Source organism: Gordionus sp. m RMFG-2023, chromosome 1, assembly GCF_954871325.1.
Source record: "Gordionus sp. m RMFG-2023 chromosome 1, tfGorSpeb1-WG-v2, whole genome shotgun sequence".
Classification (NCBI taxonomy): Eukaryota; Metazoa; Nematomorpha; class Gordioida; order Chordodea; family Parachordodidae; genus Gordionus; species Gordionus sp. m RMFG-2023.
Window position 1 is genome coordinate 69,077,007 of NC_088775.1, and position 26,623 is coordinate 69,103,629.

The 26,623-nt window shown below is 29.9% G+C and overlaps 1 protein-coding gene and 1 long non-coding RNA gene across 3 annotated transcripts; one reads left to right on the forward strand and one right to left on the reverse strand.

The window, feature by feature from the left end:
* Positions 1–739: 739 nt before the first annotated feature.
* On the reverse strand, positions 740–1,581 carry LOC135929173 (uncharacterized). The gene is made up of 6 exons (XM_065465705.1): positions 1,459–1,581; positions 1,300–1,377; positions 1,186–1,254; positions 1,080–1,106; positions 966–1,034; positions 740–801 (listed from the first exon to the last, which is right to left on the reverse strand). The coding sequence occupies exons 1-6, from the start codon at positions 1,532–1,534 to the stop codon at positions 740–742; spliced, it is 381 nt and encodes a 126-aa protein (XP_065321777.1). The 5' UTR covers positions 1,535–1,581.
* A 2,256-nt stretch (positions 1,582–3,837) lies between these two features.
* Positions 3,838–26,623, forward strand: LOC135931647 (uncharacterized). 2 transcript variants are annotated; one of them, XR_010573112.1, is made up of 6 exons: positions 3,838–4,111; positions 24,939–25,019; positions 25,064–25,132; positions 25,252–25,374; positions 25,434–25,717; positions 25,802–26,623. It is a non-coding gene; the product is annotated as an uncharacterized LOC135931647 (long non-coding RNA). The 2 variants fall into 2 exon arrangements; XR_010573111.1 differs by having other exon boundaries at positions 25,252–25,717.

The following is a 26,623-nucleotide window of genomic DNA, read 5'->3' on the forward strand; positions in this document are numbered from 1 at the left end:
AATAAAATATTTCTGTTAGCTTATTAAGACATGGTGACAGATTTCTTAATCAAATCCCAAATATGCTATTATTTTTTTACATAACATAAAAATAAATTGGCTGAAAGATACTAAAATAAATTGCAAGGGACTTGTGAAAAACATGAACATCAATGTCTACAGCTTATTCTTATGTCATTGAAAATTTAGGAAAGGCTTCAAATTTTGATCTCTTCAATAAATTGTTTCAAATAATTCTTAATATTATAACTTTGCTAATTATGTTACTCCTAATATTTCTATTTATAGGATTTTCACAATCTGTTTTATACTTTGTTTAAATCTTTCAAACCTAAAAATTTACTTTATTTAAATATTTATTATATTGTGTAATTCTTATAATATTTTTAATGGTGATCAGGCATTGCAAAAAACTATTCTATGAATCCTCCTATGAATATATCTTAAACAATATAATTTAACATAAAGAATTATTTTTATTGTTTTTTTTGTCAAAAATATTGAATGTTTATTATTTATAACAAATCTATTTTATATTTTTTATTCTATATTTTAGAAATATATTGAAAATATATATAGAAATAAAATTTGTAAGAATACAATAATATATTATAATTCTATATATATATAATTAAAATTATGTATTATAAAATACAATAATATATTATAATTGTAAATATATATACAGAAATAAAATTTGATATATTAGAATCCAATATAAATTATAAATTGCTTTTTATTAGGTTTTTGAAATCTTGATTGTTATGTTTTCTGGAAGCTCTATTAGATTGTATTTGGTTCCTATATATTTTTAAATTTAATATAAACATTCTAAATATATAATTATTTGTTTTATTTATGGTTTCCTAAAAAAATTTCGAAAGATTTTGAAGAGAATATCCAGTGTAGTCTAAAGTTTTGGTTGCTATAATTTTTGTTATATAAAATAAAGGAAAAATGTTTACTATTTGGTAGCTTAATTTGAGAGCCTAATATATTTTTTGAAATATTTTGAGATGAAGAGAATTCGAATGCTATTTTTATTTTATATTTAATAAAAATTAAAACACAAAATATACTAGCTGGAATAGTTTTTGACTGAGGGCCTAAATTTTTTGGTATATTTTGAAAATGATATTGGGAATATAAGTTTGTGGCTATTTTTTTGTTAAGTAAAATGTTTACTCTCTGGTATCTTAACTTGAGTGCCTAACAAATTTTTTGAAATAATTTGAGATGAAGATAATTTGACTGCTAATGTATTTTAATAAACAATAAACATTTAATTTTTAGTGATACCATATAGTTGAGTGTTTTCTGTATTGGAATGTGGTAGGTTAATTGTTTCAGTCATATTTTGATTAGCTTGGGAAAAATCTTTTTTAAAATACATGTATATTATAATATCATTTTCAAAAATTGCTAACTGTGAAATATTTTATAATTTTTAAATAATACTCTTTTTTTGCATTTTTTTAGGCCTTTTGTGTATTGATCCTCGTTTGTATTTTATGGGCATTTTAATATTTTTCATTATATTCTTATCCCCTTCTTGTAAAACTAATGAATTTTTATCTGAAATTAATCCTTTTTGAGAAGAATAATGAGCTGATGATTATTCTTCTCATAATTACTCACAACCTGTTTTAAAGTAGAAAAATATTTTAGTTCTAAATTATATCTTAATTCCTATTAAATAAAAATATATTAAATAAGCATCAATTTTAAAATTACCATTTTTTCCATTAGATAAAAAATATACGTAAAAAAATTTATTAAAAAAAATACGTAAAAAAATTTATTAAAAAAAAATACGTAAAAAAAAATTTATTAAAAAAAATAATAAACAACTTTTTTTTAATATTTATATGTAAAACAAGCGTGTTGAATAAAAAAATAAAATAACTTTATATGACACCATTTATTGCTGTTAAATAAAGGCGTTCGAATATAATATTGCAAATACATTACCACGAATGCAGCATAGCGACTACATTATAGCGAATAAATTACAGCGAATGCATTATCGCGAAAATATTAAAGCTAATTTAATATAAGAATGCATTGGTGCAAATGTATGATCGCGCTTACACGCGATTGTATTAGCGCGAATGTATTATCGAGAAATAATCGCGAATGCATTGTCTCAAATGCATTGTCGTGAATGCATTATCTTAAATGAATTACATTACTTGCAATAACGATAATGAGTTTGATGAAAATTACAATTTTATATTTATCGACATTTAGACAGACCTAGTTGAACCTGGCAATTATGTCAAAATCGAGCTTGGGTTTAAAAATATTTTATTATTTTTTTTGAAAATAGGGCTAAGGCTTTCTATTTTTATGACTCAAAATATATAAAAAAGATTCAAAGCAATAAAATAGATTTCTCTATGATTAGAATAAAGGAATTAATATTTATATTAATTGATTGTTTAAATATGCGTTTAGTTATATTTTTTAATTAAATTTGGGATAGGACAACTCGGGCCTAAAATTTAAATAATGGCTAGGCTCGGGCTTAAAAATATATAAAGATTTTGAATGGAGCTTTGTCTGAAATAGATTAAATTAGCAAGGCGCTAAGAAAAGTCATATTTAAAACATTGAGCCAAACAGATAATTAGTCCTCAGAAATCATTTTTATTATTTTTGAGTGAGACATTTAGTATTAACTTGGTAAGCATTTTTTTGATCAAGGCCATAGTATCACAACAAGACATGAAACAATATTCAGCATCATAGATAGATTGTCGAATTGAATGGCTACACATCTCAGAACTTAATTCATGTAATCTCTGATGATGAAATTTCGACTATTGTGACTCAGGATTGGGAAAAACAATAGAATAATGATTTCCTTAATTGATTTTTGTTAGGTTCTTGCTTCTCGAAGAGTCTCTTTCTAGTTATGTGATTATAGATAAAAAAAATGGATATTGAAAAATATTAACTATATGTTTAGCTAAGATTGAATGAATCGAACATACCTCATGTATTATTAAAAATAACTTAGCAATTTTTATAACAAATTATAATATATTTCCATTTTAGTTCAGTTGCTATATTTTATTAATCTGGCGAATATCATATATTTTATTAGAGTGGCGAAACTAGTGATTGTGCATTACTATCGTCATTTTGTTCTGAAGATGAGAAAATTTTTGGAATAAATATTTACTTTGTGAGAGCAATCTTTGTTCTTGCAAAACAATGTTGTTTACTTCAAGTGTACAACCCTAAATCGAAAGGCAGAAAATATCCTTTTTACATTTTCTGTGCCATCATACTTTTTTACATTTTCTATGAAGCGTAGCCATATAAATCCTTATGTTATTCTGGGAGATAGAAAAATTGGTTTAAACATAAAAATTTTTTTATTAAGAAGCACCCCCCTCCCTCCTCCAAAAGAACAACTCGAATAAATAATTAGCCCTAATAATACGAAGAAATTAAAATATTAATGGATTTAGACCGACTACCAATAATAAAAAGACGCCTTACCATTCAAACTATGTTTTTCGCGAACAGACTCTTTTGACACAGGGGCAATGATATATATAACTATAGATTGGCGATTCATTTATTCAATGCATTATAAAAGTGTCCACACATTGTAATCAGCTGTAGCGCCATTTTGTAGTTTGGTTATCCATTATTTGTCAGCAAGAAATATTAATATATAGAAAACAAGTTACTACGATAAATTGAGGATTGTAAATTGGTTTTTTACACATGATTAAGTTCAATAATTTATAAAATTTTGCTGGAAAAAGAGGATAGGATATGATGCTACCTTTAAATGAATTAATTGACAACTAGATTAAAAATTTAAATTATCTCCTTGATTTAAAATGGTAATGATCAGAATTATAACCTAAACTTTTCGTTGGTGAGAATACAATGATTGTTGTCTCAAAGCACAAGTATCAATTTTTATTCTATATTTTTGATATGTTTTAGCATGATGTGGGTTATAAATGATGTGAGTTATAAATTTTATTAACAAAGTTAAACGAATTAATCCAGCTGAATAACCAAGATCCAGATTACCACGTACTGTAAAAGTACCCAGGTTACCTTGTATTCACCTTCTCTTTCAGATGTAATTTCCAAATATTATTTTTGCAATCTTTAATATATATAAGATGGAATTAGACATATCTACATTTACTCAAAATTTCTGTAAGACCTTAATCTTAATATAACTTTAATACATATAAGATAAAAATGAGGACTAAGTTCCTTCTTAAATCCTTTAAAACCAAATTTCTAATATAATCAATTTAAGTATAGACTTTAATTTCTAATATAATCAATTTTAATATAGACTTAAATCCTTTAAGACCTTAATTTCTAATATAATCAAATTAGTATAGAATGTATTTTTAGACTAAATTCTAAGTTATACACCATTTTACTTTTCTGCTTCAATCCCCTTCTCTTATATTAATTCTATCCTCCATTTCAGATTCCATTTTAAATTTTACTTTTCTGTTTAATCTCCCCTCCTCTTATGTTAATTTTAGAACTAAGTTTACTAAGTTATCCTTCATTTTATTTTTTTTAGGTTTTAATCTACCCTTCTCTTATAGTAATTTAAAACTAAGTTTACTAAACTATTCACCATTTTATTTTATTTTTAAATCTCCTCTTCTCCTATATTAAATATATCCTCCATTTTAGATTCCATTTTAAATTATTATTTATATCCTTTTTAAAATTATTAAATTTAGCATTCAGAACTCCATCTTATTTTTTATTTATTCATGTATTATAATTTTGTTGGGTTCCTTTTATTATTATTTATTATTTTTGTTTGTTTTCTTTTCCTTTTATTTCCAAAATGATCATAACTTTGGAATATTATAAATAAATGGTAATTTATAATTTTGTAATTTAATTTATAATTTTTAGAAATTTTGAATATTATAAATAAATAACATGTAAATTACTAAACTATTATGATCTCCATGTTTTTTTATTTTAATTATTTTATTTACTTTTCTGTAATAAATTAGATATCGAAACGGAAACAACTAGAGTAGTTCTACATAATTGTTTTCTTTTTCACCCATTTATATTATATTTAAGAATTTTTCTGCCATACTCAAAACTTAAAATAAATTTTAAATTTTAATTTATATTGCAATACTTTTATATTTATCGTAATTTACCCAATCACTCGGATCCTAGTAAATACTCCGGATTAAAGGTTAATATTTCGCTTATTTATTTTCTCTCCATAAATTTTTTTGTCGCTTTTACCTCCTTTTATCCTCCCAAATTTATTTTATAAAAGATTTAATTTTCTTAAGATATATAGTTTTTCTAACTGTATTTAGTCCTACACGAAATTCTTTATCTCAAAATATAGAACGAAATAGAATATTTAATAATGGGGCACTAGTTTTTCTCCGACTTCGTCTAGTTTTATTTAAAAAAAAACAAAAAAAAAACAACAATTATATTATGGAAAATGATGATCGCATATACAGTTATTAAAATTTATTTTTATTTAACTACAAACTCTTATTTAAAATTTAAACTATACAATGTAAAAGAGTCAATACTACCCTTATTAGCCTTATTTGCTCTTCTATTTCCCATGAGCGATTAAATATAGTTTTGACACACACGGTTTATTTTTCGCTCTAGATAATCATAAGCTGTTACTAAATTATATACTCCCATCACCAGTCTTTAACACATTTGAGAAACATATAGTTAATAATAATATAGTTGTTCTTTTGATTTCTCTTTTTGACCTGCAAAACTTTTAGATTTTGATTCCTATCTTAGAACGGTAAATAATATGGCACCCATAAATTCGGAGCACACAGTTTATGGTAAGTTATGGATTACGTCTCTAAATATAAACGGAATGAAAAATAAATTAACAGTACTGCTTAGAGATTTTGCATATATAAAATTATATAATTGGCATCCAATAAACCCACTGCCCAGGGAATAATACCGCAGATTTTAAAGATTATAAACTCTTTGTTCCGGTACCACCTCTAATAGCTGGTCAGGAGTCGCATTCCTAGCAAACAAAAAGATAGAAAAATCAATTATTAAATTTGTACCCATATCAGAAAGATGCGGTCTCCTATATCTAAACATAAAATTCAAACCGACAATAATTGTAAATATATATGCCCCACCAAGAAGAAATGATAGGTTAAATTTGATTGATTCTCTGCCATTGAGACTTACATTATAATACTAGGAGACCTCAATCTGAAAATTGGCAAAAGCGTAGAATATATTAATACCAACACTATCGGAAATGCAACTATACAACAAACCAACAATGAAGATAGTAAAAAATTACTTTATTATTTTAAAAACAAAAACTTCAAAATAGAAAACACCTTCTTTCTCTATCGAGAAATAAACACATACACCTTTGTAAGAGCTAACCAAAAATCTCAAATCGATTTCATTATTATCAAATATTCATGGGTGGTTTGACGATGTTATGGTGTCCACTATTATTAAATTGTCAGACCACAGAGCGATAGTGGCAAAAATGACAATAAAAAATATATGGGGATATCGCGAAGAGATAGGCCCAAATATGACCAGACATAGAATAAATTTCTTAAAACCTATCCTTAACCGTAAACAAATAAAAGCAAAATCACAAGAGGATATACAACAATTTGATCAAATGTTGGTCAGGAAGAGAGAAAATTTCCTAAATATAACCTCAAATGGAAACGTAGATATATGTTGGAATCTTTTCAAGAAAGATATAACTGAATCCTATAACATGTTACCAAATATAAATGTATACTTAAGGAGAGAGTGGTTATCCAATGAAACTCTAGGAAAAATCAGCCAGCTTAGAGAAGGCAATAACTTGAACAGAGAACTATGGAAAGAGAATCAGAAATTGCTGAGAAGTGATAGAAGGAAATTTGTGGCAGAAAAAGCATAAATAGAGAAAGATATGAAAGAAAGCAGAATATATGAAGTTTATAATAAACTAAAATATTTCTGCAAACCCTACAGTTTCAAGAAGCTACCTTCTTTAGTCTTAGCTAATGGAAATTTAATTTCGGGCCAGGATGAACAAATAGCATTATAGTTAGATTACTATATGACAGTCTTTGATTCAAGGAAAGCCATCTGCCAGACAAACATAAATGAGCACGTAACTCCACCCCCATCCGGTTTCTCCACTGAGGAAATCTAAAAAGTAATTAAAAAATTACGCAATAATAAAGCCCCTGGGCTTGATAATATAACAGCGGAACATCTAAAAACAGCAACCAAAACTGTATCCTCTTTCCTGTAATCTCTATATAACAAAATCTGGGATAGTGGCAAAACACCTGTTGAATGGAATAAGTCCTATTTATGCAATTTTCCCAAAATAAATGACCCAACAGAGTTTAAAGACTATCGTGCGGTAGCCCTTACATCTACAGTGTCTAAGATTTTAATGGTCCTTCTAAAAAACAGGATCATGTCTTCAATTCCAGACTTACTACCCAAATACATCTGCGCTTATAGGCCAAATAAAAATATTCTAGAGCCAATTCTAGCATTAAAAATAACAATATAAAAATGCTACAAATATAAAATCCCTGCCTTCTTCACTTTTATAGATTAGTAGAGCTCGATACTGTGAATCACGAGGCCCTATGGAGGACACTCTTGGAAAGTGGGATCGAACCCAATATTATCTACATTCTGAGAAATCATTACTCTAAACTATCTGCCTGCTTTAAAGTAAACAATAAAATATCCCCCACCTTCAGAATAAAAAAAGGAGTGAAACAAGGCTGTACTCTATCACCGTTACTGTTTAATATTATGATCAGTAAAATTATAAAAGAGGTCCTAGGATGCGCAAATCTAATAGAAATAAGCTCAAACACAACAATACGTTTAGAAAACAAAATAATATCTTATGCCGATGACATAGTCATCATATCGACGAAGAAACGAAAGATATGCTATATTTATTAGGGAACCCTTAGCCTAAGAATGGGGTTAAAAATAAATTTCAAAAAAACTTGTATTCTTTCTTCTCCAAACGCAACTCAAAATCTAAATTTCACAATCGATGGAAATGAAATCAAAATAGTTGACAAAATAAAATATCTAGGCGTCATGTTTGACAACACAGGAGGTTATAAAGAAGAGCTGAAAATAAGGATACAAAAAGCAAGAGGAGCCTTTTATAAATACATGAAAATATGGAAAACAAAAGAAATATCTGTACACACCAGCCTAAGAATTTTTAATTCCACAGTTATTCCAATATTGCTATATGGAGGAGATCTATGGGAATTAAACAAAACGGAGAACAGAAAATTACAATCATTCATAGATAACTGCCTCCGAATTATTAACGGAATCTTCTACCCGAGAGTAATATCCAACAATAATCTATGGAAGGTATCAAAACACACCCCAATAAACATTACCTTAAAAAAACGGCGCATTCAATTCCTCGCCCACATCATAAGGAACTCAGAACATAATCTAGTTCATGATGCAATTAAATGGCTATACACTTATAAAAAAAAAGAATACACTAAATATAAATCCCTATGGTACTATAACAATAAAAGATGTTATGGAACTTAGCTTAAACATGAAGCAATTCATCAAACTAAATAATTGCAAAAACTCTATCAAAAAACTTTTCCGTATTAAGGATAGATATCTGAAATAAATAATTTCTTAATATTTCTAAACCACTGTGTTGCTACTAGATCAGGACAAACTAAAACTCAATTGGTATGTAATTTATATTTTAAATGTTGGAAACAATATATGCCTGAACAAAATTTTTCTAAACTTAAAATCAGCCACAACCCACCCTTAAAGTAATAAACTTACGCAGCAGTTCTTGGGCATAGGCTCTTTATCTCTGCCCCGCTCTTTCTCTTGAAGCCTATGGACGCCTAAGTGTGTACAAGTACGTGCGGCTTGCCCACAAACTTGTAGAGGGCTCCTCACATTTTTTTACTTTCGTACCCAAATTAATTTCGTTTTTCCAATTAGATGGAAATGAGGAATACCTAGCGTAGCTCTGTTGTTTACTCAACGGTTAGAGGGCATATGCGCTATATTTCACGTATCACGTACTACCATAATTTAGTTTTAAAGGTTTCGATTTATGATATAATATTTTAAAGTATCTTTTGTTCTTAAATTTTCATAAGATTTTTTTTATGAAGGTGGACTAGGTGATTATATTTAAAAAATGAATCTCAGACTAACCCACCTTTTAATTTTTGAAATATAGTTTACCTAATCCTGCATGGACTTATAAATCTTATGTTAATGCATGTTAGGATACATGCATAACAGATCTTTTAATATCACTAGCATTTATTATTTTATTTAGATAATGGGAGTGTGCTGTGTTTATAATTGTAATAAAACAAATAAAATAGAATCTAATACACATATTTCTTATCACAGTATATATATTATTTTTTATATGCAACATATTTATTACATAAAGCATTAATATGCTACAAACATTTTAAAAAATCCTTATTTAGTAAAAATATAAAGTTTTCTCATTTTTATTGCTAGGACAAATAATGCTTCTTCCTCTTGAGTTGATAAGATTTCTATTTTTACATATTTACTCTGATACAGTTTCATTTTAAATATTTGTATGAAATATGTAAACCATATATATAATAATAAAGGATCTGCCAATCAACAAATTTTTACTTATCCAATACTATATTACTAATAACTGATCTGATATTTATATTGATTTTTATATACTATCTATCTTTGTATCAATGTCATAAATATAGCTTATATTTTACTCATTATTATTCACCTATTTTTAAATATAGATTTCCATTAAAATCCTAAGAATTATTGGAAAAATGGTTGCAGGCTATAAATAGAAAAATTTTATGCCTAATAAATACAGTATTATTTATGGAAGGCATTTTAAAAATACTTGTTTCATTCATACTTTATCCGGAAAGATTTTATTGAAGGAAGATTTAATTCCATCGATATTTAGTATATCTAAGCCACTTCATAATGTATGTTAACAATATCATTCAGGCGTGTACGCAGGAATTTGGTCTGGGGGGGGGATAATAAAATTTTTTAAGAAATATTATTGTTTTTTAAAAATATCAAGCATAAATTTATTAGGACTAATAACTATTTCTAATACACAATTTTAAATTAATGTGAATTATAAAAAAATTATATGTAAAGAATCACTTAAATGACCAAAAATAGATTTGAATTTTTTGAGCTTTAAAATTTATATAAAGTATAAAAAATTTAAATGTTAGAAATATAAATTAATACACAAAAAGCTTAGGGAATAATTGTATTTTGTATGTTATATTATTTACAATGTAAAATCCAATCTTCATTGGGATTGAGCTAATTTTTCAATTATCTCATCCTTGCTTGTTGTCAAATGCCTATGAATATTCAAAAGATCCAAACCTTTCAATCTACTTTCAAAAGTGTACTTCTTGGTATGTTTTTCAGAGACCTGCAGGCCCGGCCCCCGGGCCGAACCGTATGGTCGGGCCCGAAATTTTTAAAAAAAAACACCAGGGTTGAGCCTGAATTTTTTAAAAAAAACATCTAGGCCGGGCCTGAAAATTTTTTTTAAAAAAATATCCGGGCCGGATTATATATTTTAAAACAGCCTATATTTGAAATCGTTATTATTAGCTATAAAAATCAAAAATAAATAAAATTTATTTTAAAAAAATCCGGGTCGGGTCTGAAAATTTTATAAAAAGGCCGGGCCGGGCCTGAAAATTGAGCTTAGCCGTAAAAATCTTTAAAAAAATCCGGGTCGTGCCCTGCAAATGGTACCTCTGCAGGGCTCTGTTATTCTTCTTAAAAAAGAGAATGTTCTCTCATTAGTTAATTATTGGGAAGAGTTGCTAATATATATATAAACTCTTTTAATACATTGGGAATATAATCTAAAATGTGTTTGAAATAATGCAGAGCATCCATAGCATTTTTTGGGACTGTATCAACCATAGTTAATCTTATAAACTTAGTTATTCAGCTAATAAGGCATCATAAGATACTTTAACATCTTCATGATAAAAATCCAACAAATATTTTTTTTTCTATCACCATCTGAAAAAGGTTGGGAAGGCTTTTATCGAAATAATATTTGCAGATTGGTAAGTGCTGCATAACGAATTAAAAACCATTCATTTATTTGGTTTATAAATTTGTATCTAAGATATACTCTTCTACTGATCCTATATTAATGTTTTAACTATGAGCTTGCCTTGCTGCAAGTCGAGTGAGACAAATATTAAACAAGTATAGCTCTGCTTTTGACTTAACAATAACATATAAAATATGAAATTCTTCATAAACATTAGCCCTAATTTCCTTGAATTCTAATAAAATGCTCTCCGCTATTCTCATCTTCTTAATCAAGTCATCATGTTTTTGAAAAGTAATACATAAAATAATTGTACATTCTAATGAGAAATAAAATTTGGAATAAGCATTAAATCCATTAATTTTCCTGCTTCTAAGGAAAAATTTCTTTCAGGCCATTGTGATATATCAGTAATAGCAAATAATCGGCTAACTCCATAAAAGCTGTTACTGCTTGATGGCGGAGACTCTATCTCGTAGGACAAGGTTGCAATTTCTTTCTCCCTGTTGGACAATTTCAGAATAATTATTATTTGACTAGAAATTTATATATGGTAGATAAATATTACGCCACTAAAAATTTGAAAATAATAAGATAATATTACGCTGGAAAACTTGAAATCGAAATTAATTGATAAACTTAGTGATGAATGTGATAATAGATGTAATTAAATATATATTTAATATGAGATAGGAATAAATATTAACAAATATAAATTAATATAGTACAGTGTAAATTTAATTCAAAACATTTCCATATTTATTAATTTATTTGAAAATAAAATTATTTGACTTGTAAAAAGTTGTTAAAATAACATATTTATATATTCTTAACAATTTTTACAAGTTAAAATTTTTATTTACAAACGAATTAAAAAATATGGAAATGTTTTAAATTAAATCTGGACAACACTCGAAACACAATTATTTTTGAAAAATATATCCGGCATCTGCATTTTTTGGCTTTGGGGGGGGGGGGGGGGGTTGTCCCCCTGCCCCTTCCCCCCGCTGCGTACGCCAATGATATCATTACATAGTTAAAATAATATTTTAAAATATAAACTTTTTAGATAACGAATGTTTATTCAAATAACATACAAACACCATTAAAAAGTGATATATTTTATGAAAATGATCCAATTATACATATAACAAATGATCATAATTATTCCGCGACATATGAAACATTAAAAAGAAAAATTATTTACCAAGAGGCTATAATTAAACGCTTAAAAAGGGGAACATGCTTATTATAGGAGCTCAAAAAGAAGAAAAAATAAAATAATCAATTTACAAACAATAATCACTTCACTAAAAGATGAAAATTTGTTATCAGATGATGTCGAAAATATTATAGACAGGCACTTTACAGGGACATCTTCTGTATTCCTTAAAACACATATACACAGTTGGAGGCATCTTAAACCCACAAAAAAAAATATATATAGGTGAATTCCGTCAATTTGCATTGACTATGCATTTTTATTCACCTAAGGCTTACAGATTTCTCAAATCACACTTTTGTATGCCTTCGGAATCTACATTAAGGGCATGGAGTTGTAAGATTGAAATCATGACAGGTTTATTATAATAATTTTTTTTAAAATAAATTAAATTAAATAAAGGTTTCCTTTCTATTTCATTTACCCAAATTAAAAGCTACCAAAAAAAATCAGAAAAGCAGTTATATTGCGTATTTAGCCTTGATGAAATGCATATTAAAACATAAATAGATTATGACCCCCACAAAGCAGAATATCATGGTTATGTTGATTTATGTGATGGGACAAAATCAACAAAGGAAAATAAATCTTGTCCAGAAGCAACAAAGGCACTGTTTCTTATGGCTACCTGTCTTAATAGCAGCTGGAAAATGCCAATAGCCTATTTTCTAGTTTCACAAATGAATTCAGATATCCTAGCTAATTTAGTGAGAGATGCATTGTTCAATCTAAATGAAACTGGAGTTATCTGTAAGGCCATAGTATGCGATGGTTGTTCTGTTAATAAAAAAATGAGCAAACTGCTTGGTGTTAGTATGGAACCTGATAATATCATTCCATATATTGAGCTGAAATTTTTTGATTAGGAAAAAATATATATGTTACTAGATGTTTGTCATATGCTCAAATTACTTAGAAATCTATTAGCGGAGTAGGAAATTTTAATAAATGAATCAAATGGAGAGGTAGTAAGGGGTTTATAACTCAAGATCGGCATTGAAATTAAAAGTGGTAGTTTGCATTTGAAATTCCTTTGTTCTAATTTGGATATGCTAGAGGAAATGAAAGGAGTGGGGGAAGAAGGGGATAGTATAAGTAATTTGAAATATCTTTTAAAAGTAGTAAAATATTGTAAAATTTTGTTAACTTCGGAAGTTTATACAAATGAAATAAAACCTATAGAGACTTATCGTAAAAGTCGAATTTTAATCGAGGTCCAAAAGGCAAGAAATATTTTTAATCACATTTTAATGTTGAATGTTAAATTGAAAATTCCCTTAAACAACACCAAACTTTATTTTTAAATTTTTTGATTCATCTTTCCCTACACTGATAAGGAGTTTACGGCTTGATTAAGAAATTTTGTTTTTACTAAAATTAATTTTGAGAAAAAAGTATACTATATTAAATTTTGTAGGTGTATAATTTAGAGGTAAGGGTTTGAACTATCATTTTGCATTTAGCAAATTCAAATGCAATTATTTTCGGACCTATGATGATTTTGGAAATAGATCCAACCAGCCCTTCTTCTCTGCCTTCCCTGTGAATTTTAGACAGTAGTCTCCCTTTATAAACTTAATTTTGGTAAGGCGATAGTTTGATGGGTGTTGTTTTATATTTTGTTATTATTTGGCCTAAAATGCACTATAAGTGTAGAATACCTACCCTTAATGTTGCGTAATCGGTTAATTTTAGCCAATTCCAAAGCGACTTAGCCGAGCTTTTATAGGACACTACTTATAAATTTCAGACAATTTTATGACAAACTTATGAGAAACTTTAATTTATATTAATTTTTTCATAATTTTTCAAAATATTTTTAAAAATTAAAATTTTTTCAAGGGTAGGTATTCTGCACATAGAATGCATTTCTGACACAATCAGATTTAAAATTTAATAAAACGCGCTCAATTAATGATTTATAATACAAAATTTTTTTGCCGAATTCGTATGAAATTCCCAGAGTCGATTCTCTTCGGAATAGATTTGGTAAATCAGATTTATCAGGGAAATTAAAAACGCTCATTATAAATCAGATCAGAGACCTACAAGTCAGGGCCTTAAACCAGGCCTGGGTACAAGGACCGAACCGTATTTTAATTTTTTTTAATATACCCGGGCCGAGCATCAAATTTTTTTTTTTAAATACCCGGGCCGGGCCATATATTTTAAATTAGATATTTTAAATCACCATTATTACCTATGCAAATTAAAAATATATAATAAATTTTAAAGAAATTTGGGCCAGGCCGTGCAGATTAAAATAACTCACAAATCCCTAAATATTGATAAATTTCCTTAAAAAAAAAATTGGCGGGCTGGCTTTGTTGCTAATAGTTTTTTAAACTGGCTACTCTATTAGTTAAAGCAAAGCACTAATAGAAACTGAAAAAGAAATTAACATTTAATTTTAACATTACTACTTCTAATTGTTCAGCGTATATATAAAAAAATAACAACGGGTCACTCAAAAATATTATCATAATTATTTATAAATAGGCCTCAGCCGAGAATTAGAATTTGATGACGAGGTTCATAAAAATAGCTATCCAAGATTAGCTAAAAATTTATCTATCATAAAACAAATACAAATCTGGATTTATATTGGACAAGAAAAAACCATTTTTATTTTTAAAATTTTATCCGCTCTGGCCAGTTCGGCGTTCACTGATCAAGAATTCTATATCAATACCTCTGGATTACTTATTTTGTTAATTATTGGAATAAAGGAATAATTATAATTTGAATAAAAGCTGTAGATATCAGAACTCCTTGCCCAAATCGCGACACAGACCGGTCCGAGACATGGTAATTTATAAAATCCGAGCCGCCATTAAAAATAATAAAAAATGGTTTACACCGGCAGGGCCAATTATTTACTAAATATATATTATATCGATTAAATAAGGTTTTTATATTTGCTGCGATATTCAATCTTTTTTCATTAATAATTTACAAAAACTAAACTTTTCCGGGAAAATTAAAGTTTTGTAATTTTATCTCATAGAAAGAATTTTTATAATTTTTTTTAAGATAATTTTTTCCTTTTTCTTTATTCAAGGGTGTTTCGAGAATTTATATGACGGTACCTGGCTTGTTTTTTATGAATGGAAAAGTTTCGAAGGTTTTTATTACATATTTTTAAAACTATTTTTATTTTCATAGAAGATATTACAAATTAATATATCTTTATTTAAATAATTATAACTAAAAGTTATAAAGGTTATGATCTAAAGATCTTGTTATGTGTATCGTGTTAGCGAGGAGTCACTTTGTATAATAAATGGGTTATTTGTGATTAATATTTTTTGATCTTTTTTGCGCATTCATTCTTTCAATTTTTATTTGTGATTATTATTTTTTGATTTTTTTTTGCGCATTCATTCTTGTGATATATTATAAAAAAATTTTAAATTAGAAAATTTTTTTTTTGTTTTTGTTTATTATTATGCATTCATTAAATAGATATATATATAGAGGAAAAAATAAATAAAATGATTATTGCGTTTTTATATTTTTTTTAAAAAAATTCAGTCATACATTTCTGTTTTATTGTAAAAAAAAGGGAAAATATATTGAACTCGCGACAAGTAAGAACATATTTGACTTTGAAAAACATTAATTATAAACAGTATAATTTTTGCATTAATATTTACTATTTAAATCATAAATAGTATAATTTTGACATTTAAAGTATTTAGTATTGGACTTTTTAAAATAGTGGTGGCCAATTACTTGCTTCGCGTTATCCCGATTAGTTTGGAATTTAATAGGTGTTCCCGATTGGTTCGGAAGTTATTAGGTGTAAAATACCCGATTAGTTCAAAATTTATTAGGTGTACCCGATTGGTTCGGAAGTTATTAGGTGTAAAATACCCGATTAGTTCGGAATTTATTAGGTATACCCGATTGGTTCGAAAGTTATTAGGTTAGGATACCCGATTAGTTCGGAATTTATTAGGTGTACCCGATTGGTTCGGAAGTTATTAGGTGTAAAATACCCGATTGGTTCGGAAGTTATTAGGTAGGATACCCGAGAGTTTCGAACGTTATTAGGTTGTTTGTAACCACAAAGGTCTAGTACACGAAAGTGCTGCACAAATTTTTGGCCAGTAAAAACCTGTTATACGAAAGTGCTGCGCAAATGTTACCAAAAATAAATATATTAGAAATTCGCGCAAATTTTACTAAATAAGCCTAGTACACCGAATTGCTGCCCAAATTTTTCCAAATATAAACCTGTTGGACAAATTTACCCAAAATTTTAGAAATTAAGCCAGATACACGGAAGTGCTGCCCAAATTTTTCTAATAAATCTGCTAGACAAATTTAACCAAAATTTTAGAAAATTAGCTAGATACACTGAAGTGCAGCCCAAATTTTTGGAATTATAAAAGCTGTTAGACGATATTTATCAAAAGTTGTAGGATGTGCTGCCCAAATATTTTTAAACATAAATCTGTTACAAGAAATTTACAATAGTTTTGTCATCCATTGACCTATTAAGTGTGCATGTATATATGCATCATTGGCATATTTACGTTACTTATAATATCTTACTTGTTGACATTACAGATAACCAAGATTTTTATTTTGAAATTGATCATAAATTTTTTATAACGCCGTGATGAAAAGTTAAAAATTTGTTAAATACTGGGAGGTTCAGTATAATATTTTTGGAGCGTTGGTTATACTATTAATATGGATATGTAGTTTAGTTTGGGAAAGGAGAAGGAGTCGCAGTGTAAGAATTAAAGGACAAACTTTCATTGAAGGACATAATGGAGAAGAGGATATGATGGGCAAAGTTACTTGGTTACCGGTTCAGAAGTTAATTAAAGGGTGGACGGATAGCGATATAAATAGTAATGTATATAGCTCTGATAAACAAAATATTAGAAATAATCAAATGTTACGACCATATAGAGAGCCCAGAAATTCTCGGGGAAGGAGAGTAGAATTAAGACAAAATTTTGAATCGCGGGGAAGAGGGGTAATGAGTTGTTATAATTGCGGTAAACCAAGTCATATGCTCAGAGATTGCCGGAAGGCTAAATGTTTTGGTTGTGGAAAATTAGGACATATAGCCCCTTATTGTCCGGGTAGACAAGAGAGATTAAGATGTGCTGGTTGTGGTAGGTTTGGGCATAATAAGGAGGAATGTAATATGAATAATTACAATAACAAAGGGGGTTTCCCACAGAGAGGGATGAGCCGAAATGCTTTAAATGTGAGGACTATTGAGCGGGAGATAGGGGAAGAGGGGCCAACAAATAATATTGAAGAGTTAGAGGGGAAAAATATGGAATGTTTTAGATGCCGAAAGGCTGGACATGTGGCGAGGGATTGTGAGAATTTGTGACTATATGATAGTGAAAAAATTGCAGTATAGGTCGGGGCGAGATGGTTAGGGAGCATGGAGGAGGGATTTGATCAGCGAAAAGCAAATAAAGAGGGATGCGTAAATATGTTACAAGAGGGGATAGTCCATGATCCTTGTCCTAGAGTAATGATAAATTTGGGGGGGGGGAAGAATGGTTCCCATGTTATTTGATACAGGAGCTGCCATTTCGGTAATTGGTTATAATGGATATCAAAGTATTTGGCCTGGGTAAAGGATAGAGAATGAGTGGTTGAGAATAAGGCAGTTTGATGGAACTTTGTTGGCAGCCATGGGTAGGGTATAGATAGTGGCCATATCGGAGGAGAGGGTTGAAATATTGGATTTATGGATTATTAATCGGAATATAGAAGAGGTGATGGGTTGGGATTGGATCACTAGAATTAGTCCATGGTATAGTTTTTGTGGGGTATTTTCATGGTGGGGAATATTTATACCAATAACGAGTGAGAAATATGCTGTTATGACCTTGAGAGAGAATGTGTTGCTTGGAATTGAGACCATGTTGAATGAGGGAAACCGCGAAAGTCTTCCAAGGAGCGAAACAAGTAGCGATAATTTAAGGAGCGTAACAAGGAGAAATAACTCTAGGAGCGAAGCCAGGAGCAAAACAAGGAGCGTTAATTCAAGGAGCGACAATGCAAGGAGCGAAACAGGTCAAAATAATTCAAGGAGCGAACTAGGGAAAATAATTCCAGGAGCTATAATTCAAGGAGCGGGATAAATGAAAATAATTCGGGGATCAAAATAAAGGGAGGTAATGATTGAACAGAAGTAAAAGAGAATAACTCCAAGGGCGAAATAGGGAAGAAAAATCCTAAAGGTAAAATGGGGGAAAGAAATTCCGGTGGAGAAGCCGCAAATAATGATTCAAGAGGAGATTTAGGTAGAAATTACCCGGGGCACGTTGGCGCCAATGAGAGAGGTTGTGGAGGAGGAAGGAAAGGTACACGAAAGGAAGGAGGAATCACAGAAGGAAAATCGAGTGATGATGAATAACACCATGCAGGAAAATCGAGAAATGACGAATACAAAGATAAAAGGAAATCAGGCGGTAGTGGAGAAGGAAACAATGCCCAGGGAAGAAGAATTGATAGCTAAAGAAGACGAGGGGAGAAAATTGTTTATGACCCGAGTGCAAGGAGGAGTACGGAGCTTAGTACAAAGTAATCGGGAGATTTTCAATGTTGACCTAGGATGCCTCAGAGATTATGGAGTATACATTAAATTAAAAGATGATTGCGTTCCAAAGTTTTATGCGTTACGGAGGATACCGTTTGAATGGAGAAGGGAAGTGGAATTGGAGTTGGATCAATGGGTACGAAAATGTATTGTATGTCCGGTGGAGTACAGTGAATGGGCGACTCCGTTAGTACCTGTGAAGAAAGCCAATGGGAAACTTAGGTTATGCGCAGATTTTCGAGTTACAGTAAATCCGGGGGTAGTGGAGGTTAAATATCCCTTGCCGAGAATTGAGGAAATACTGGCTAGTTTAAAAGGAAATATTTATTTTTCAAAAGTGGATTTCTCTAATGCATATCTGCAACTACGGTAAGGCCGGAGGTTAGGAAGTTATTAATGATTACTACGCCGAAAGGATTGTTTGCATTTTGTAGATTACCATTCTGACTTAGTGTTTCAGCTCCCATTTTTCAGCGTACGATGGCTGCGGTTTTCCAGGGAATGGAGGGAGTTTTCTACTATATGGATGATGTCTTGGTGACGGGGAAAAATCCCGAACAACATAAACAGAGATTGGAGGAAGTATTTCGAAGAATCAAAGAGAAAGGATTGAGAGCCAGCGGGGAGAAAAGCGTGTTGGGGGTGACTGAAGTGACTTATCTGGGGCAAGATCACAGGAAAGGAGGTGCGGCCGGTGGACAGAAATATGACGGGAATTAATAATATGATAAGACTCAGTAATAAAGCAGAGGTACAGGCATTTTTGGGGATGGTAAATTATTATCATCGGTTCATGGAAGGATTTGCTCAAATAGCCGCGCCCTTATATCAATTATTAAAGAAAAGGAGAAAATTCGAGTGGACAAATGAACAAGAGGAGTCCTTCGAAGAATTAAAAAATCAAATAGGAAAGGAACCCGTTTTAGTGTGCTTTAATAATGAATTGGAAGTGATATTGGCGGTAGATGCATCCAATAAAAATGTTGTTGCATTCTATTGATGAGGTAGAAAGGCCAGTGTTATTTTTCTCAAGAATTTTTAGAGCGGCAGAGACCAGGTATTCAGTGATTGTGCAAGAAGCATTGGCCGTTATTTTCGGGTTAACGAAGTGCCGTGAATATCTGATCGGGCGCAGATTTATTATTCGTTGGTGCATCTATCCAGGAAGGATAACAAGGAATTAATGCTATCGCCTAGGATGCAGAGATGGTTATCGAAGTGCCGTGAATATCTGATCGGGCGCAGATTTATTATTTACACCGATCACAAGCCGTTGGTGCATCTATTCAGGAAGGATAACAAGGAACTAATGCTATCGCCTAGGCTGCAGAGATGGTTATTGCTCGTAGGCAGTTTTGATGTCTAAGTGAAATATCGAAAAGGGAGGGAAAATTATTTACTAGACATTTTATCCAGATGCGGAGCTGGTGAGGATTTGGAGGACAAAGAACAAGAACGGGCGGAAGAAATTAAACAAAGACTGATGCGGACCATGGCAGGAGTATCTAGAGGCGGGCCGGTAACATGGGAAGAGATCAAAAGGGTGACTTTGAAAGATAAGGAATTGAGACGGATCAAAGCGTGCCTTAAGGGACAGAAAACGTGGCGAGAGGGAGACAAGACCTATAAATATGTACAAAACGAATTAGCCATAATAGATGAATGTTTGGTGCGGGGAAATAGGAGTGTTTTAACAACAAAACTAAGAAAAGCGGTAATGGCGATGATTCATGCTGGGCATCAAGGAATGGAAAGAATGAAACAGTGGGGACGAGAATATGTTTGGTGGGGAATGAACCGAGACATTGAAAATATCAGCCGAACCTGTGTTAGATGTAATTCTTGGGCTCCGATGCCCCGAAAAGATAAAGAAAGTGTGTGGCCGAAGACAGCGCAGCCTTGGGAGCGTATCCATTTGGACTTCTTTGACTTCAAAAATAAAATATATATATTTGTGGTAAATGCTTTTTCGAAATGGGTAGAATATGAGGAAGTAAAAGGATTAACAACCCAGATCGTGATAAAAGTATTAAAAAATTTATGGGCCAAATTTGGGGTGGCTATGACAGTGGTAACGAACGGGGGCCCTGCCTTCATTAGTAGACAATTCGAAATCTTTTGTACAGAGGAGCGAAACACATTTTAGCGCCTCCATATCATCCCAGTTCGAATGGACAAGCGGAGAGGATGGTAGCGGTAGTCAAGAACTGGTTAAGAAAGTCAAAGGATGGAGGTGGAGAGATGTGGGTGGCATTGGCGTACTATAACAGCGCCAGAAAAGGTGAGGAGCCGTTGCCAGCGGAGAAGTGTTTAGGACGGAGAACTAGAATTTGGTTGGATTCGCTGAAACCGACAAGACAGGGAAAGAAGATGTCTGAGGCCGGTATAGTATTGTAAAAACAACACCATCTTAATTAGAGGTCTGCATTGGGTGGTTTTTGGATAATATGCCCGCCCACAATGTTTAAAAATATTTTTAACCCGCCCATAGTTTTCAAAAAAATATACCCCCCAGCCATTAATCTAAAAATTTTTACCCCCCCCCCCCCATTAGTCTAAAATTTCTTGCCCGCCCGTCCATTAGTCAGAAATTTTTTACCCGCCCGCCCATTATTTATAAAAAAATTTTAACCAAGTCCGCTATTTTAAGCATCTAATGAAAATAGTTTCAACATTACATCTCTATAAGTTTTATAATTTAGGAAATTACTATATTAAGCTTTAAAAATATTCAATTTAAATTATGGATAATTTATTTTATCAAATAAAATATTTATAAAATATAATATAAAATAAATATTATAAGTAATTATAATGCAAAAATAATAATGAATCCACATTTTCGGGATTCAAACACGTTCTTCTTTGTTCTAAAAACCTTCCGGCAATGCTAAATCCTCTTTCAGAAGTAGCACTAGTTGCAGGAATTGCTAATATTTTTCTTGCTAATCTTGATAGCTTTGGCAAATCTTTTTCTTGTCGTTTCCGCCAAAGTAGGACATCCTTTTGAAGTATATCCTCTTCCTCAATTGAAATCTTTAAATAAAAATTTATAAAAGTAATTTAAATTTATATTAATTGTAATATATGCATCTTAAAATTATGCTAAATTATACTTATCAAAAATGGTTACTTTAAGATTTTAATATTTTGTTATGTCATAATATACGGTACTATCCTCAGTAACAACCTCATCCTCCCATCTGTTGGGGTTTAATTTTGATGTGGATGCTATATTTCAAATATTACATTCAATAAGTAGTTAAACGAATTTATAATTTATTAATACCTTTTAATTGGATTCACTTTGCTTTTGGGGAAATGGGTAAAATTAAATTTTCATCTAAGTCGATGTTACATTCTTCTGTGCAAGTCAAATCTAACAAGTTTTCAATATGTTTTTTTACTTCTTTAATTTCTTCCGATGACAACATCCTCATTTGTCGGAACTTTTGTATTAAAAATGTTGAAACTTTATGGAGCATATGAATTTTAAATTATAAAATTTTTAGCTCTTTTCTTTATTATATCTATTTCTTTTTCACATTTTGTTTTTCTCTCCATTATATTCATATTTATTATCTATTTCTTTTTCGCATTTTGTTTTTCTCTCCATTATATTCATATTTATTTCATTATGCTCATGTAGAAGATTATACCTAATTTTTTTATAAATAAAGAAAAAATGGGCATAAATCCCAAAATATTAATTTTCCTACCATATAATAACGTTCTGTAGTGTAGGCCTGCAATCACCCTCAAGAGCATTAGTTGCATCTTTATATGGTTCCAAATAATCTATCAGTGTTTTTAAATCTTCCTTTCCCATAGATCCCATTTTTTCAGTCATATCACGAGATTGTAAGAATAAAAAAAATCTCATCATACATTATATAAATGCTTTGTATTCCATCTTATATCAATATTTTGTAGTAACGTCTTGCTTAGATATTTTACGTTGCCACTTTGTTTGAAATAAGTCGTCAATGATTTTGCAGTTAACAAAATATTATTAATCTCGGGAGCATTTTCTAAAATAAAAGTTGACTGGAAGGTATTACGAAGTATTGTGTTCAGCATATGTGCTGAACAGTTTAGTCTATTAAACCTAATATTTGAAAAAATAAAAGGAAAATATAGTTCTTTAAATATGAATGTTTTTTCTTTAGGTGTATACAAAATCTCTCAGAAATTATTATAATATCTACCTAATAATTAAATTTTATTTAATAAAAAATTTACCCTTCTAAAGCTTTTTTAATATTTGCTCCTTGATCCGTAACAAAGATGAGCTTGGAAAAATATTCTCGGGGAACACCAATTTTTAAAAATTTTTTTAATAATTCTTTAAGAATATTTTCTCCCGTCTTTTTTTCATCGTGAAATTTTGAAATAAAAAGAAATTTTTTTTCTAATTTCAAATTTTGTATATAATGGATTGATAGAGATATGTAATCGGTTTTGGTAAATTCACACAACATATCAGTAGTACATGAGCAAATGGAATTTTTTATCATTGCTACAATTTTAGGAAATATTATTTCCTTAAGATCCTCAGTAACTTTGGATACGTTGCGGTTAACTGTTGTAGCACAAGGGATGATCTTATTAACATCCAATTTACCATATATTGCCCCTAAGTCGGCAAATCTTTCTAAAATATTTATAAATCCAGGCCCTTGAACTGCTTGAAATGGTCTAAAAAAGATAAAAGAATAATTTATTAAATTAAAATACCTAATGTCTCTAGCGCATTCTACAAAATTCGCTATTAGACCAGATTTTATCGTTTTGTTTAATTGAGAATTGTCTTTTTCAAAATATCCAGTTATTTTTTTATTATCTATCAAATCTTCATAATTTGCAGATGAACATTGATGCCGAAGGAAGAAGGAGGTGCCACTTTTGCTTAATATTTAAAGATGGACTCGCAATCATTGCAGCGAATCCAATCTAGCTTTTTGTCATTTTCATCAAAAATAATTTTAAATTGTTTCCACATTGACGATTTAAGTTTATTATTATTATCATTGTTTTTTATCTTATAAAAATTATTTTTTATTTTCTTAGCTATATATTCTTTATTCATAATTTAAAATTAAATTAAAAAATACTATTTTGTTAAAAATATGTTATAAAAAATAAAATTTATATATTATATAAGAAAATAAAAAGGGCAATATAAAGATAAACAATCATTACTAAAATAAAATAATACAATGGAGTAATTTCATTATTCCCAAAAAAGGAAATTTTAATTTTCAATATCTAATAAGAAAAAAGTTTTATTTCATTACCATAAAAGGAGATTTTAATTTGTTTATAGAAAAAAGTTTGTTTTTATTTGTAGAAAAAGTTTTTTTAATTGAAGAAAAAAGTTGATTTATTTTATAAAAAGTTATACCAGAAAAAGGCTTTTTTATTATTTTTTAAGTTCGTAAAAACAATTTTTTATTAATTAAAATTTTTAATTTTTTTAACCGCCCGCCCGCCCGCTTATTGTTTAAATTTCTTAACCCGCCCGCCTACCCGCCCATTGTTAAAAAATTTTTTAACCCGCCCGCCTGCTCGTTCTTAAAAAAATTTTACCCGACCACCCACCCCGCCCACTTAGATGGGCGGGCGTGGGCTGGCGGGCAGGAAACCCGACCAATGCTGACCTCTAATCTAAATTCAATACGGTATTGATTCTACAATATTGTAAAATCAATACCGTATTGATAATTTATGACCGAACCTCAACTTTTAAGAATAAAACCTAAAATTTATGAATGAAATCGGTACATTTAAATTTATATTTATATCAACAATAACAATTAAATATCAAAATAGGAGAATATAAGTAACAGAAAAATATCATTTGCTGCTAATACTTAGTGGCAGAAAATATCCTTCCTTTACTGCTTTAAAATATCACAAATTTTTTAATGATGGTACACTTAAATTTATAATTATAATTTTATATCAAGCAGGTATCAAAAATATCCTTTATTGCTAATACTTATAACAGGAAAATATTCTACTGCTCATAAAATTTTTAATGAATCAAATTGGTACATTTAGATTTATAATTATAAATTTTATCAAGCAATAACAGATAAATATCAAACAATAAAAGAATATCTAGTAACAGGAAAATATCTTTTGCTCCTTAAAAATAATCCAGGTAAAAAAAGTAATTTTAGATGTACGGCAAACAATTATATTGTTAAAGAAGATATTCTTTATAGAAAAATAAAGAAGATAAATGTGATCACAAAATAATAATTTCTATTTATTTATTAGCTTTAGTAATAATGGATGAAGCAGAGAAACAAAGGGTAATATCTATTATTCACCAATATCCCTAGAATCTAAAGCTATTGGTGCCCACCTTGGCATTAATAAAACTCAACTTAACTCTGAAAGGTATTTATTATGGTGTTAATTTTGTGTTCATAGATATTGGTGGCCAAAATTATTTCAAGACACTATTGATTTTATAAAATCATGTGATAGATGTCAGAAGGCCAATACAAGATTTTCTAAAATTTCTTCTACTTTGAATCCAATAGATGTACCACCTCTTCCATGGGCTCAAATAGAAATTGATCTTTGCAGCCTGCCCACTTCAGAAGAAGGCTACACATGTATTGCAATTGCCTCTGATTATTTCACAAAATGGGTTGAGGCAGAACTTATGAAATCAAAGACAGCTGAAGAGACTTGTAAATTTATTTATGGTCTGATTTGCCGCCATGGCTGCGCAATTGTAAATCAAATTATATAAATATATATCGGTTAAAAAAATGTGCATTTATGATAATTTATAAACTTTTGATTTTAAACAATATAGATACAAATCAATGATCAAGAGAGTTTGTGAATAAAATGGCCACGAGATTACATAAAATGACAGGGACGGAGCAACGCATTTCCAGTGCATATCATCCTCAAGCTAATGGGTTGACAGAAAGGATTATTCGTACTATTCAAAACTTAATGTTTAAGGTTTTGAGTGATGATCAAACACTATGGCCTAGGGTTCTTCCGGGGGTATTATTTGCAATGCAAACCAGTGTCCACAAATCTACAGGATTCATCCCATTTTATATGATGTATGGTAGGAACGCAAAGCTGCCATCAGAAATTCGAAAATTGAGCCAGATATTGTTAAGGAAATCAATAATAATATTGAGAATGACTTTGAAGAGAGTGAATTATTAGAAAGAATAATGAGCCTATCAGTCGTATGGAAAAGGGCAAAAGAAAATATTGTAGCCCAAGATAGACAAAAAAGGGATTATCAAAAAAGGCAAAAGGATAAAATCCCTTATGAAGTCGGGCAACAGGTCCTGATCTGGAACTCATGACGTGCGGATAGAAAGGGTGGAAAAATGTCCTAATCGTTGCTTGAGCAAAGAGATCACAGGCAGCGAGGATCACCATGCAATTATAAGGGAATCTATAATCTCATATATGATGCTGTTGGAAAATAATGATATTTTTACTGATTTTATGGGGAAGGACATAATAAAACATTTGGTTGATACAAAAAAACATCAACTTGGAACGTGGGCGTATGAATTAGTTATCGTAGCATTTGCTATTTTCCAGACGCCAATTATTATTTATTGTAAAAATGGAAATGAAATATATTACATATTCTGCATTATCA

Bases quoted from the DNA above. Each gene is read 5' to 3' on its own strand.
- LOC135929173 (XM_065465705.1), bottom strand. From the start codon at position 1,534: ATGAAAAATATTAAAATGCCCATAAAATACAAACGAGGATCAATACAC. The intron at 1,378-1,458 runs GTATTATTTAAA...ATTTTAAAAAAG, and splicing joins TAAAAAAATGCAAAAAAAGA to ATTTTTCCCAAGCTAATCAA. The intron at 1,255-1,299 runs GTATCACTAAAA...AAAATACATTAG, and splicing joins AGAAAACACTCAACTATATG to CAGTCAAATTATCTTCATCT.